At 34.7% G+C, this 13,718-nt stretch overlaps 1 protein-coding gene across 2 annotated transcripts in view; it reads left to right on the plus strand.

Moving 5' to 3' along the window:
* Nucleotides 1-13,718, plus strand: part of Usp32 (Ubiquitin specific protease 32) — an 808,142-nt gene that overhangs the window by 303,760 nt on the left and 490,664 nt on the right. For both annotated transcript variants that reach the window (XM_090413901.1, XM_090413902.1), the window contains exon 13: nt 4,777-5,076. In XM_090413901.1, the coding sequence (XP_090270027.1) occupies nt 4,777-5,076 (300 nt within the window). The remainder of the gene's footprint in view (nt 1-4,776; nt 5,077-13,718) is intronic.

A 13,718-nucleotide genomic window follows, 5' to 3' on the forward strand; every position in this document is an offset into this window, starting at 1 on the left:
GATAAAGAAAATTAACATGAAAATTGAGGTTAATAATTATTATTTGTTTTTTAAGACTTACATCTATTGTAATATTTTAAATAAATTTATGTAACAAAAAATTAATCTGATTGGTTTATAAACACAGCTTATTTTCTTATATAATGATGTATTGTAACTACCTAAATGTTCATCCAAGAAATTAAGTTTCCCTTTTTATACTTGCCATAAAATATGACCAATGATTTCGAGGGGTTTTCTGTAGTATTTGAGAGTAGTCTTAAACGCCAACATATATAGTAATTATTTTTGCAGAAGAAAAAGATATCCTTGAAGTATGGAGTAATTACTTTGAAAAACTGCTAAATGAAACAAGCAGTGATGACAGCACATTTGTAAAAAACACTGACCAGGCATGCAGTCAGGAATACATATCCATACTTGAAGTAGAAAAATCCATCAAAGGCTTAAAATGTGGAAAGGCAGCAGGAGTAGATGATATTCGACCAGAAATGCTGAAGTATGGTGGTATAAGAGTCTTACAGTGGCTGCACTGCATAGTTCAGAAAGCCTAGACAGAGGGACAAATTCCCGATGATTGGAGTAGAGCTCTCATAGTACCCATATATAAAAAGAGAAATAAAACTGAATGTGAGAATTACAGAGGTATTTCCCTACTGAGTGTTCCTGGCAAGATCTATGCAAGTATACTTGAGGAATGGTTGAGAAGAATGTGGAAGAAAAGCTGGATTCAGGCCAAGTAGAGGCTGTCAGGATCAGATCTTCATTTTACGACAAATAGTCGAGAAAGCATGGGAATATCACAAAGATCTGTATTTAAGTTTTGTCGATTTGGAAAAGGCATATGACAACGTGCCAAGAGAGAATCTATTCAATATGCTGCAGTTATATGGTGTCAATGGGGCATTACATCAAGCAATACTTAGTCTTTATTTGAGTTGTAAGTCAGCATTTAGAATTGAATGAAGTACAGGAAGATTTTAATGTTAAATCTGGTGTGAGACAAGGATGTACATTATCCCCTCTGTTATTCATTATCTATATGGATCGCATTATGAAGGAAAGTGGTATTAAACATGTTATCAAAATTGGAGATATTGTCAGCTCTTTGCTTTATGCGGACGATGTTATACTTCTAAATAAATCCGCTACAAGTCTGCAAGATTCTCTGACTAAATTGATTAACTGTTGTAATAGATATGGTATGAAGGTCAGCAATAAAAAGACAAAGACAATGAAAATAGGCAGAATCATTGAAAATGTCAACTGTGTTGTGAATGAAGAACCTGACTTCATTCACAACACATTGGAACAAGTAAAACATTTCAGCTACTTGTGCACAATTTTTAGTGAAGATGGTAAATTAAATATAGAAATAGACAACAGAATCAGCAAAGCTAGTATGGTGGGAAGTCAATTGAATAAATTCATATGGAATAAGAGAGAAATTAGTCAGAACACTAAATTAGCTGTATACAAGACAGTGTTCAAACCAATTTTAACTTGTGATCTCAGAGCTGGGTTAGAAGTAAAACACTTGACCAAAGACCTCAGATATGAGAGTCCTGAGAAAGAAAGATTATAGGTGTGAACAGATGGTATCAATGCAATATCATATTAAAAATGAGGATATTATGAAAAAACTTTACGTTGTCAGCATCCATGAATGCGTTAGCAGAGCTAATCTCAGGTGGTATGGTCACTTAAACAGAATGGGTGAAGAAAGATTAGCAAAACAAGTGTTCTCTGCCAGGTTGGCAGCAAAACGACCCAGAGGAAGACCAAGATATAGGTGGATTGATACGGTACAAAGTGCCTTAGATGATAGAAATATAAGATCTGATAATGTTGGAGTCTTGACAAGTAACAGACTGATTTGGAGGAAAATTGTAGATAGGAAGTTAGTAATGATGTAATTTTTTTTCATGTAGTACTATCATATCCTGTACATCCCTTGAGGGTACATGCACTTTTTATTGTATCAATCCATCTATATCTTGGTCTTCCTCTAGGGCTTTTTCCTGCCAACCTGTCAGAGAACACTTGTTTTGCTAATCTTTCCTCTCTCTCTCATTCTGTTTAAGTGACCATAACACCTGAGATTAGCTCTGGTAACACATTCCTGGATGCGGACAATGTCAAGTTCTTTCCTAATATCGTTGTTTATAATATGATATTGCCATTGATGCCATCTGTTTATGCCTCTAAACTTTCTCAGGACTCTCATGTCTGCGATCTCTACTCTTGGTAAAGTGTTTTACTTCTGACCCAGCTCTCAGATCCATAAGTTAAAACTGGTTTGAACACTGTCTTGTATACTGCTAATTTAGTGTTCTGACTAATTTCTCTCTTATTCCATATAAATTTATTCAGTTGACTTCCTACCATACCAGCTTTGTTGATTCTGTTGTCTATTTCCATATTAATTTACTATCTTCACTAAAAATCGTGCCTAAGTAGCTGAAATATTTTACTTGTTCTATAGGTTCTTCATTCAGAATGCAGCTGATATTTTAAATGTTTCTGCCTATTTTCATTGTCTTTTTCTTTTTAATTCTGACCTTCATGCCATATCTATTATTCAATTTAGTCAAGGAATCTTGCAGACTTGTAGCAGATTTATTTAGAAGTATAACATCATCTGCAAAAAGCTGAAATTAACATCTCGAATTTTGATATCAGGTTTAATACCACTTTCTTTCATAATGTGATCCATATATATATAATGGTTAACAGAGGGGATAATGCACATCCTTGTCTGATACCAGATTTAATACCAAACCATCTTCCTGTACTTCAATTCTAACTGCTTACTTACAACTCAAATCAAGACTAAGCATAGCTTGATATAATGCTCCATTGACACCATATAACTGTTGCGATTTGATTAGCTTCTCTCTTGGCACCTTGTCATATGCCTTTTCCAAATCTACAAAACTTAAATACAGATCTTTGTTATATTCCCATGATTTCTCAACTATTTGATGTAAAGTGAAAATCTGATCCTTACAGCCCCAATTTGTCCTGTATCCAGCTTGTTCTTCAAGATTCCCTTCCACAATCCTTCTCAACCATTTGTCAAGTATACTTGCATAAATCTTACCAGGAACACTCAGTAGGGAAATACCTCTGTAATTCTCACATTCAGTTTTATTTCCCTTTTTATATATGGGTGCAACTAAAGCTCTACTCCAATCATCTGGAATTCTTTCCTCTGTCTAAACCTTCTGAACTATGCAATGCAGCCACTTTTTTACCTTTATACTTGAGTATTTCTGGTTGAATATCATCTACTCCAGCTACCTTTCCTCCATTTCTGAGCTTCTTCAACAATCCAGAATATCTTGCCTCCTGCTTGATATTTATTTTCTATGTTCTTGCCAATGTCCTCCCATGACTTTTGTTTAGCTAGTTTTACACAGTGTTTAGCTTTCTTACATTTGTCTCTGTATTTTCTAAGAGCACAAGCTGACTTATTTTCCAGGAACTTTTGATATGCTTCATTTTTATATACCAACTAAATTTTGTAGTCCTAAGTCCTTCAGTCTATTCTCATAAGGGCAAACAACTGATCTGTGACCATCTTGATGACTCCTCTGGATCTTCTTCACCACTCATTTCCCAGAAAAGTAAGCTAAATTATGTATGTTGTAGTCCAGATATTAGGGCATTACAAAGTGCTATAAGTTGGAATGAGTTGGAAAGTATGCTGACAACTAGGAACTTCATTGTTCCTAGTTGTCAGTATATTTTTCTATACCAAGTGATCTGTTAAACTGCTTTACCAACTCTCGCAATATGTCACAAAACTCGAACTCCCCATCCACCATCACCTTCAAATTCCTAGTACCATCAGGTACAATAAAGTTTGTAATCTTTTTCATCTCAGTGTATTGTATCATAATGAATTGGCAATAATGATCTTTTGTCCAAATTTTCAGTTAATTTCAAACCTCATTTGAAGCTGTCTTCTCTTATCTGCCCTTTTAAGGATCCACTTCTTTCTCTCTCTGTTCCAGGTGACCATGCATTGGATACTTTGCACAGAATTGTATCGAAGAAAACTGTCATTCTCCATCATATTAAATACAAACTTGAAAGACTGTTTTTAGAATCATTACTAGATTTAAAAAACCAGCATAATCTAATCTTAATAAATGGTTGTATTCAACTTTCCAAGATTTGAAAAACTTTAATTCTTAGGCCTCCTGTCCATCATCTAAGGCAAGCCAACAGCACAAATAGAGGGCATCCCTCTTATGACTTGAGTCTTCATGTAGTTTAATTTAGAACTGCATTAATGATATGTCAACAGACCTTTAAATATGGTTGCCACATCCAAATATTGCATGTATTATCATGTAAGTAATTTGAAAGATTAATTTCTAACTTAGATTAGATGGAGTATTGGCATGAGTTTTAAAGGAATGAGAAAGTAAATTAGCAATATATATACCAATTTTTTGAGTATCAAGAACAAGATTTGAAAGGGATGAAATGCAGGATAGTTTCATTGTGCAAGGTTGCTGCTAGGATGGACAGTGCACCTTATTATAGCTTCACTATCTCTGGAGGTGGTTAGATATTGAAAAGGCTGGCTAGGACCTGTATCCAGAAATAGTTGGATGGGGATATGATCTCATCTTTTGGTGATTCTTTGAGATTAGAATTAAATGGGTTTTAATGTTTTGCTCTTTTATAAGACCAACAATAAGAAAATAATTCACTCAGTTACTGATTTCTAATAGTGATCTCTCTCTCTCTCTCTCATTTTAGGTCAGTAGCAGTGCTTCATGTTATCCATCTGGTAGTTTAAAACGTACTAGTAAAATGCAGCGTAAAGTAGATGGTAGTGTAGCACAGGCATCAGAAGATGGCAATTCAAATGTTATTTTATCCAGCATCACTACAGTGGGTGAAGATGTGGCTTCCTCTTTGTCACATAGCTTGAGCAGTAGTGTGGGTTCTGTAAACAGTGAATCTGCATTTGGCCCAAGAAATTCCAGTGAAGTCTCCTTGCAGCATCATCAGGGATCATCTTCATCTCTTTCAGTGTCAAAAAAAAATTCATTGCAGGTAAGTTAAATCTATCTCTTTTTGTCATTAATTTGAAGAACTGAAACAAACCTTAGATAATAATAATTAGATAGCATTATTAGCAGTATAATGCATAATACACATGATATTGCTATCAAAGGTAATTTGGAAGGATCATTGGTGAACTATCATAAAATTCATGAATGCATTCAAAAGCTTTGTTACTGTATTTGTTCAAATGTAACTTGCTCTCGTATATATCTTGCACACCCCTGATTTTACTTTACGAAAAAAGAAATGAAAAAGTTTCACATATACCTTGCACAAGAAAAAAGTTTTAAACTTTTTTTTTGTGCAAGGAATAGTGTTAAAAGAAATAGTGAATGTTGTTATGGCAGCTTCAGATATTTTGGAATTTGGTTGAAGAGAATCAGCATTTCAACTCAATAATCATTGTCTTATCTTTGTTGTTGAGTCGCGTGATCTTTTGTTAATACAGCACCAATCATATGCATGGAGAAGCAACCAGTAGAAGAAATGTGGGAGAGGGAGCATTAACATCTTAATCTTGGATTGTGTGGGGGTGTAGTGGTGAATGAGGTGAGGTTTAGGTGAAAGTGTGCATGCACAGCCAGACATCCCCTCCACTTTCACTTCTCATTAGTCATTCATGATGGATTGTTCATAACCTATCTCAAGTCTTGTAAATTACTAGTAATTTTTGCTTGAAATATGGAGAAATGTTCAAGTTACGGTACTTGTTTTAAACTCAAAGTTATTGATTTTTCAAAAAAACATGGCAATCGAGCAGTAAGATGTGAGTTTACAGCGACTGAATGTAATGTGTGATATTAGCAGAAACTTGCATTACAAAACAGCAGTAAGTCAAGAAAAGCATTCTTCTTCTGTATTAAGTAGGGTCGCTGTTTGTAGTGAGTTTCCTACACAACTTCCTGTCATGGGCTGTAGTCACATCCAAGTTCTTCATCCTCAAGTCCTCCTCCACCATCTCCCTCCATCTCTATTTTGGCTGCCTGCTCTTCCTCCTCCCCTGCACGTCAGTCTGCATGACCTTTCTTCTCACATACTCTTCCTTCCTCCTCATCACATGACCAAACCATCTCATCCTTGCCTCCTGTATCTTTGCTCCTAAGTTTGTAACTTTCACCGTTTCTCCCTTACATAGTAATTTCTCAGACGATCCTTTCTGGTCACACTGCACATCTGCCTAAGCATTCTCATCTCTGCTACTTCCATCCTGCTGATGTTATTTTTCCTCAGGGCCACAGTTTCCATAGCATACGTCATAGCTGGTCTCACTACTGTCCTGTAAATTTTGCCTTTTAGATTGATCGGCACCCTCTTATCGCATAGCACTCCAGCCATCTCTCTCCAGTTCCTCCATCCTGCATCCCACTTCCTTCTCAGCCTCACCATCCGCTTTCAATTGTTGAACCTAAGTATCTAAAGTCACTGACCTTCCTAATGACATTTCCTTCCAGCTCCAGATCTGTCTCCTGGCTGCCATCCACTTTGCAACACATATACTCTGTCTTTCTTCTGCTCAGTCTCATACCTCCTATCTCTTCCAGTGCTTTCCTCCAACTTTCCAGTTTAGCTGCCACTTCTCTTGATTCTGCACACAGAACGATGTCAACTGCATATAACATAGTCCAAGGTGCATCTTCTCTCACCTCCTCTATCACAATAATAAACAGGAAGAGACTTAATGCTGACCCTTGATGCAATCCAACTGTCACTGGAAAACATTCTGTCTCTCTCAGGCAGGTCCGAACTCTTGTCTTCACATTTCTGTACATCCCCTGTACCAGCCTGGTGTTGGATCCTACTTCGTCTCAATCTATACTTTGGATCCGACATATAGGTCACTATGATGTTCTTAAACAAAATAATAAGTTGCTAGTTGGTTTCTAATTCAAATATAGAGAAAATTTATATTTAAAGACTGCGCCACTCTATATCTGAATTAGTTCAAGAATTGACGAAAAATCAACCTTCAACTATTTCTCCTTAAAATATATACTGGCCGAGTATATTTGACTTACTTAATTTACCCGCTTTGGTTCGAATATTTTATGAATGGTGCAGTAAAAGAGATTCAGGCAAAATACAACTTTAGATTAACAAAAAACATTTAATTTTATAATCACAAATTATACACTTAAGATCAAAATACTAAACAAGTTATTATAAACACTTCAGCCTTTCTGATAATAAAGTCATGCAAACTCAGACAATGGTAATTCTGTTATCTATAATACAGTCTTCTCACAGTTCCTTTTAGCTATTTAATAAAGTTCCTTAATGATCATTCACATCAATATCTCATAGTTCTTTAAGTTTTAAATAAAATAAAAATTGCAGTAATACCTCTTCACAAGCAAACACTTATAAATTTTCACTTTAGCTAATTTTCGCAATAGTTACTGTTAGTATAAGGAAATTCTAGGATGAAACTCTCACACTTCTCTGTATAGGAATATTAACGGTTGGAATAATCTTACCGATAATCTTTTTTCTTCACCTACTTATACGTAAACACTTTTTATAACTGTAAACACTTAAACAGTATACGGCACCCATTAAAATAATTCTTCTAAGCAATAACTGAATTAATCGTCGGTCACTATACACATAAACAAATGTTCTTGCATGAAATACTGCTGATCTCTTATGAAATAAGGCAATACACAATAATTCCTTAACTTGAGGTTTTATATGCACAGCTGTTCATTCTTCCTGCATTCATTTAATTCTTTAGGCAATATATTTCTAAGCACAGCTAACGGTAACTTCAACTTTACAGCCTCTACTATTCCCTAATAACTCTGTGCTTTGCTTCAAGGTTCTGTATGTCCTTGAAAGGTCAGCCCTGAAATTGAATCTCAACTCAAATATCGCTAGTCTATTTAGTAGTCACTCAGCTGTCTTCCGTAGCTATAATTGTTATTCTACAATTTATTAGCTAACCGCCTCTCGACTAGTAGACTTTATTAGCTGCTTGAGTGACTTGCCGACTCGCTATTATCGCACTGTTATTCCCGAATGCTCCGATTCCAATCTAATGCCAATCCTCTCCTTTCTCTCTCTAATCTATCTCTTAATTTTCTTCTATAATTTCAGCGTTCTTCCTTTTTATTATCCTTTCTTCCCACCTAAATTGTTCTCGTGATCTAAAACTCTTTTCAATAAACCGTCTCTTCACGTGGTGTTCCAAAACGTGCTCACTCACTTACATACGTCTCCATGACAACCAAACAAAATATAATAAAATTGAGGTATTGCATAATGCTAAACTTCTACAAATAGGAATAAATAAAGAATATTTACATTTCAATTAATGCGCAGTTAATTTATCAAATATAAATTCTATATTAACATAGAAATAAGCTAAATAGCTTGATAATATTTTAACACAGAGTTTTTCTACTATTAATACATATATTCTTGATTAAATAATTAAATATTAGATAAAATTAAAGGTAGTTATATGAATATTAAATTATAAACAAGTGATTTACATTAAATAATATTTACAAATGTAGCCTTTGCCATGGTGGATTATGTTGGATTCTGAGGAGAGTATTAATAATTTAAATTTCTCTTCATTCAGAATCCAACACTGGCATATTTCTCCAGTACCTTCTTCTCCCTCAGACACCTCCAGACTTCTTGCCTTGCACTCTATCATACACATTCTCCAGATCAATAAATACCAGATGTAGCTCCTGTTGCTTCTCTCGAAATGTTTCTATCATCTGCTGTAACCCAAAGATAGCATCTGTCATCGATCGACCAGGCACAAAGCCAAATTGTTCCTTTGCAATCTTCACCTCCTTCTTCAGTCTTCCATCAAGAACCCTTTCTAGGATTTTCATTGTGTGGGACATCAACTTATTTGAATGTGTGTTAGGTTTGCTTAAAGATGGTTACTGTGTTTCACATGAAATGTTATATTTCAAAACGCGTGAGTTAGCTACAAAACGAGGCAGCAGTCACACAGATCTGAAATTGAGCCAAGGTTGGATCACGAGATTCATGAAGAGGAAAAGTGTTTCCCTTCGTTGATGGACATCTGTTTGCCAAAGAATGCTGAAAGATTTCAAGGATAAAATGATGGATTTTCATTGCTCTGTGACTCAATGTAGGAAGAGAAGTAACTATATGTTATTGCAAATAGCCAATGCTGATCAAACACCCCTCAATTTCAGCATGCTGCACCAGAGAAGAGATCTCATCTACTCCCTTGGCAATATTCATGTTAAGATTTCTTAATATCCTATATCCTCCACTTCATCGAACTCTGTTTTGATATTGATCCTTATAACTTCAGTCACTGCATTATTTTCACTCGAATAATACACACCCATAAAGTGATCACTAGTAATTTAATTATTTCTTCTGCTTCTGTCATCTCCCTACCATCAGCATTCATAACACCCACCCAGCCATGTTGTATATTTCCATCAAACAAAAACGTAAATGTGAAGTGCACCATTAAAATTACAATACCAGTGAGATACTGTTGAAGTAACATAAATAAGAATATCCACCATGGCTGGTTGTGTGTTTAAAATTATTTTTCGTTAATCATTCTTTGTTTTACTTACCATGTAGCAAAAGACCTCTGAGAATTCCTTTGGTTCTGCATTGGTTATGTCTTCTCATGATCTCCTTTGATTTTGCCTTCCATCAGGTATAAAAAATGAATCTAAAAAAGAAACAGATTGCATGCTTGAGAAGAACTGTGAAAAAGACTGATGATCACGAAGGAAATAACTAAAAGATCAGACAAATTGTTAGGATTTACAAAATTCCAGCAAATGAGATACTAAAGTTAATAGAAGAGCAAAATAACACAAGGAAAAAGAAGACTAGAGAAGGCAAGGAACAGTATCGAAGACTAAAAGATAACATTAAAGAAAACTGTAAATAAGCAAAGGAGAACTGGATAGAAGAAATATGTAAAGAAGTTGAATAGAAATTAAAAACAGGAGCAGCCAACATGTATATCAATTGCTGTGCACACCTGCTATCCCAAAACAAAAAGTAAAGTTATATGAGACAAAAAAAGGAAAATTACTTATGGATGACAAAGAGATAGCAGATATGGAAGGAATATCTTGAAGACTTATATAGCAGAGAAAATATAAATAGTGAAATTATTGAACCAAAATATGAAGTTGAAAAATAAAGACTTAGACCAGAGATACTGCATAAAGAAATTAAAAGAGCGATTAATGAATTATCCAACTGGAAAACTGTAGGAACAGATGACATACCATACCATCGGAAATTTAAAAAATTTTGGGAGAAGCAACACAAGAAGCCTTATTTAAAGTAATTAGGTTAAGCTATCAAGAAGGACAGGAAGTATTTGATTTCTGTGAAAGTTGGATGGCAATAAACCCAAGAAAGGGAATGCAACAGACTGTAAAAATTATCAAGCATTAGGTTTACTCAGTCGTGCTTCAATGATCATACTGAATATAGGGAAGCATGGAATAAAATCAAAAATTGAAGGTTATTTAGATGAAGATTAGTTTAGACTTCAGAATGGTAAAGGATCTAGAGAAATAATACTAACAATAATAGACTGAAGAAGTGAATAAATCTATATACATTGCTTTTATAGATTTAGAAAAGTACATTCAAGAATGTACGGTGAAACAAGCTTTTCAAATAATGAAGGAAATTAGAATGGACTTAAGAGTTAGTTATCTGAAGTGTAATGAAGCAATTGTAGAAATCAAGAAAGGTTTAAGACATGGTTGTGCCTCATTACCCTTACTTTTCAGTCTTTATATGGAGAATGCAGTGAAATTAATTAAAGAACGAAGTACATGGTAACTGTAGGTGGAGAGAAGATGCATATGATATGCTTTGATGATGATAGAGCTATGTCAGTCGAGAATCAACAGGATTTAAAACAGATATTATTTAGGATCGATGATGTTTTATCTGATTAATGGACTTAAAGTATTAAAGAAAAAGAAATCATTTATTACAAGTAAGATAAGTAAAGGCATATGGAAAAGATTTATAAAACGTTTGTTTGGAAATTAATATATGGTTGTGAGACTTGGACTATAACAGCAGAAGACTGGAAAAGAATTGAAGCATTTGAAACATACTGTTGGAGAGTATTGCTAGGAATAAATTGGAGAAAAAGAAAAACTAACAAAGCGGTCTTGCATGAAATATAAAAGAGAGCCGAGTATTAAAGAAGACAATCAAAGAAAGAAAGATGAAATACTCAGGACATGTGAAGACAAAAACAAATAGATTATAAATGTGTTAGAAGGGAAAATACCAGGGAAAAGAAGACGAAGATAGTTGAAATATACATTCTTAGATGAGGTGTTAGATTAATCCATGCAGCAAAATTATTCCACAAGAAATATCACAGAAATATAATATGCCCACACTTGCTTCAGCTTCGCTTGGCTTTGTGCCAAGAATAGTCTATTCATGCTGAAGGGGAGAAAGAAATGATGTACAAATTGGTCGCAAACACGCAAAATCACATGCTTTATAGGTAAAATTTTCCAACTGTTATACAAGAAAAATAGTTACCACTTTAAAGACTACGTTGGTCATAAAAAATAAGTTAATTTTCCAATGTGTAATAATAAACAACTCATCCCACAATAAGGTTTGATTACCCTATTATCCGAATGGATTCTCCTTCTGTTGACATGCACAGAAGTAACGAAGGGTCTTATATCTGTGGGCGTACTATACCTTTGCAAAAATTAAATTCTTCCCCTAAACCAACATGGAATATATTACTAGATAAAGCTTGAGAAACCAATAATTTCAATCATCATCAGTTCCCTGATATGTACCTTCAGTGGGTGTTCAGGCTACTTAGTGTTTTGGCAATTTCCCTCTTATTCCATATAAATTTATTCACCTGGCTCTCCACCATACCATCTTTACTTAATCTGGTGTCTATTTCAAATTTAATTTGCCATCTTCATTAAAAACTGTGCCTAAATAGCTGAAATGTTTTATTTGTTCTATAAGTAGCAAATGGTGATTTGTTATTGAGAATTGATTTTAAAATCTCATTGTATTTTTGTAACACTTAAAATTTTATCTGTTCTTTTTTCTAAATTCCCCCCCCCCCCTCTGAATATTTTAATTTCTGTATTAAAACCTTTTGCAATGAAACCTTATTATAAACATATCTGCGATTTACTCAGTTTTCTTTTATTGTTTACAAACATATTAATTTTATCAGTAACTTGAATAAATTTATATAAATTGGGACACTGGCTCTGAATTAAAGACTGAATTATGGTACATAATAACATTGCTGGATTTTACAAAAGAATTTGACAGGGTATCACATGAAATTATGTTATGCAAACTGGAACAAATGGAGAGGGATATGAAACTGGTTAAGGATAGCTGATGGACAGATACCAAAAAGTAGTATATGGAGGAGCAGAATCCAGAAGAAAACAGGTGATTGGTGGTGTGCCATAAGACTGTGCTCAGACCAATGCTGTTTAATTTGTACATAAATGATATAGGAAATAATTTGAAGAGAGATATTCAGTTGTTGCTTATGATGCAAAGTTGTGTAGGGTAATAATTAATCAAGGTGATGCAAAGAGCTTACAGGATGATTTAAATATGCTGACAGTAAGGACAAAACATAAGAGATGTCAATTAATTTTAGAAAAGTGTAAAGTTATACATTTTGGGATAAAAAGATTACAAGCTATGTACAACATTGAAAGAACTGTACTCCAGGAAATTGATGAAGCCAAGGATTTTCGAGTAGTAGATAGAGAGCTTAGAAGGTAGATTGCTAGGGTAGCCCATAGGATAACATGGTTATTAAAGAATATGCTAACAAGCAGAGATAAGGGATTTGTCATTCCTCTTTATAAAGCCATAATATGGACACAGCTGGATTATTGTATCCATGTCTGGTCACCTGGGTTTCTCGGGAATGAGGAAATGGTGGAAAGTATCCAGAGGCGAGTGATCATGATAGTGAGTGATTTGAGGAATGCTTCTTCCTGAGGATAGATTGAGTTTGTCAGTTGCAAAAGTTGATTGATAGGTGAAAAAGAAGGGATATATGATAGATACATAAAGGATAACTTACTTAAAGGATTTTATAGGATTAATACAGAGGAAATATTTCAGCACTTAGCTAGAGGGAGCAGAACAAGAAGTAATCCCTAGAAATTGGGAGTGAATGAAGGTGAGGGGACTAGATTTTTTGCTTGGAGAGTTGATTGAATGGAATGGGTTGCCGGAGTCATTTGTGAGTGCTTTGTATGTTAGTGGATTTAAGCTGAAGTATGAAAAATATTGTGTGGATTGGGTCTCCCATGATGAGTCCTCAGACTCATGGAATTGCCCATTCAGTAGTAATAATAATCTGTAACAGATACAGATAACTACAAAATAAAAGATCAGCAGGCACTGTATTAAGCTGTACAAAATTACCACCTATGCAAAGCTATATAACTGAGAGGAGACCTCCATATAGCCTTTAAAGGAATGCGGAGAACCGACCAGGGCTTCTGACCTAATGTCCAATCCTCACCTTCTCGTGGTGCACCCTGTTGGGTATCTACTTGGATACTGAACGAACAAGGATGGGCTGGCAATTTGGGATTTAGCCGACCAAATTG

The sequence above is a fragment of the Typopeltis vanoorti genome, chromosome 24 (assembly GCF_054136105.1).
Source record: "Typopeltis vanoorti isolate ZY-2024b chromosome 24, IOZ_Tvanoo_1.0, whole genome shotgun sequence".
Lineage (NCBI taxonomy): Eukaryota > Metazoa > Arthropoda > Arachnida > Uropygi > Thelyphonidae > Typopeltis > Typopeltis vanoorti.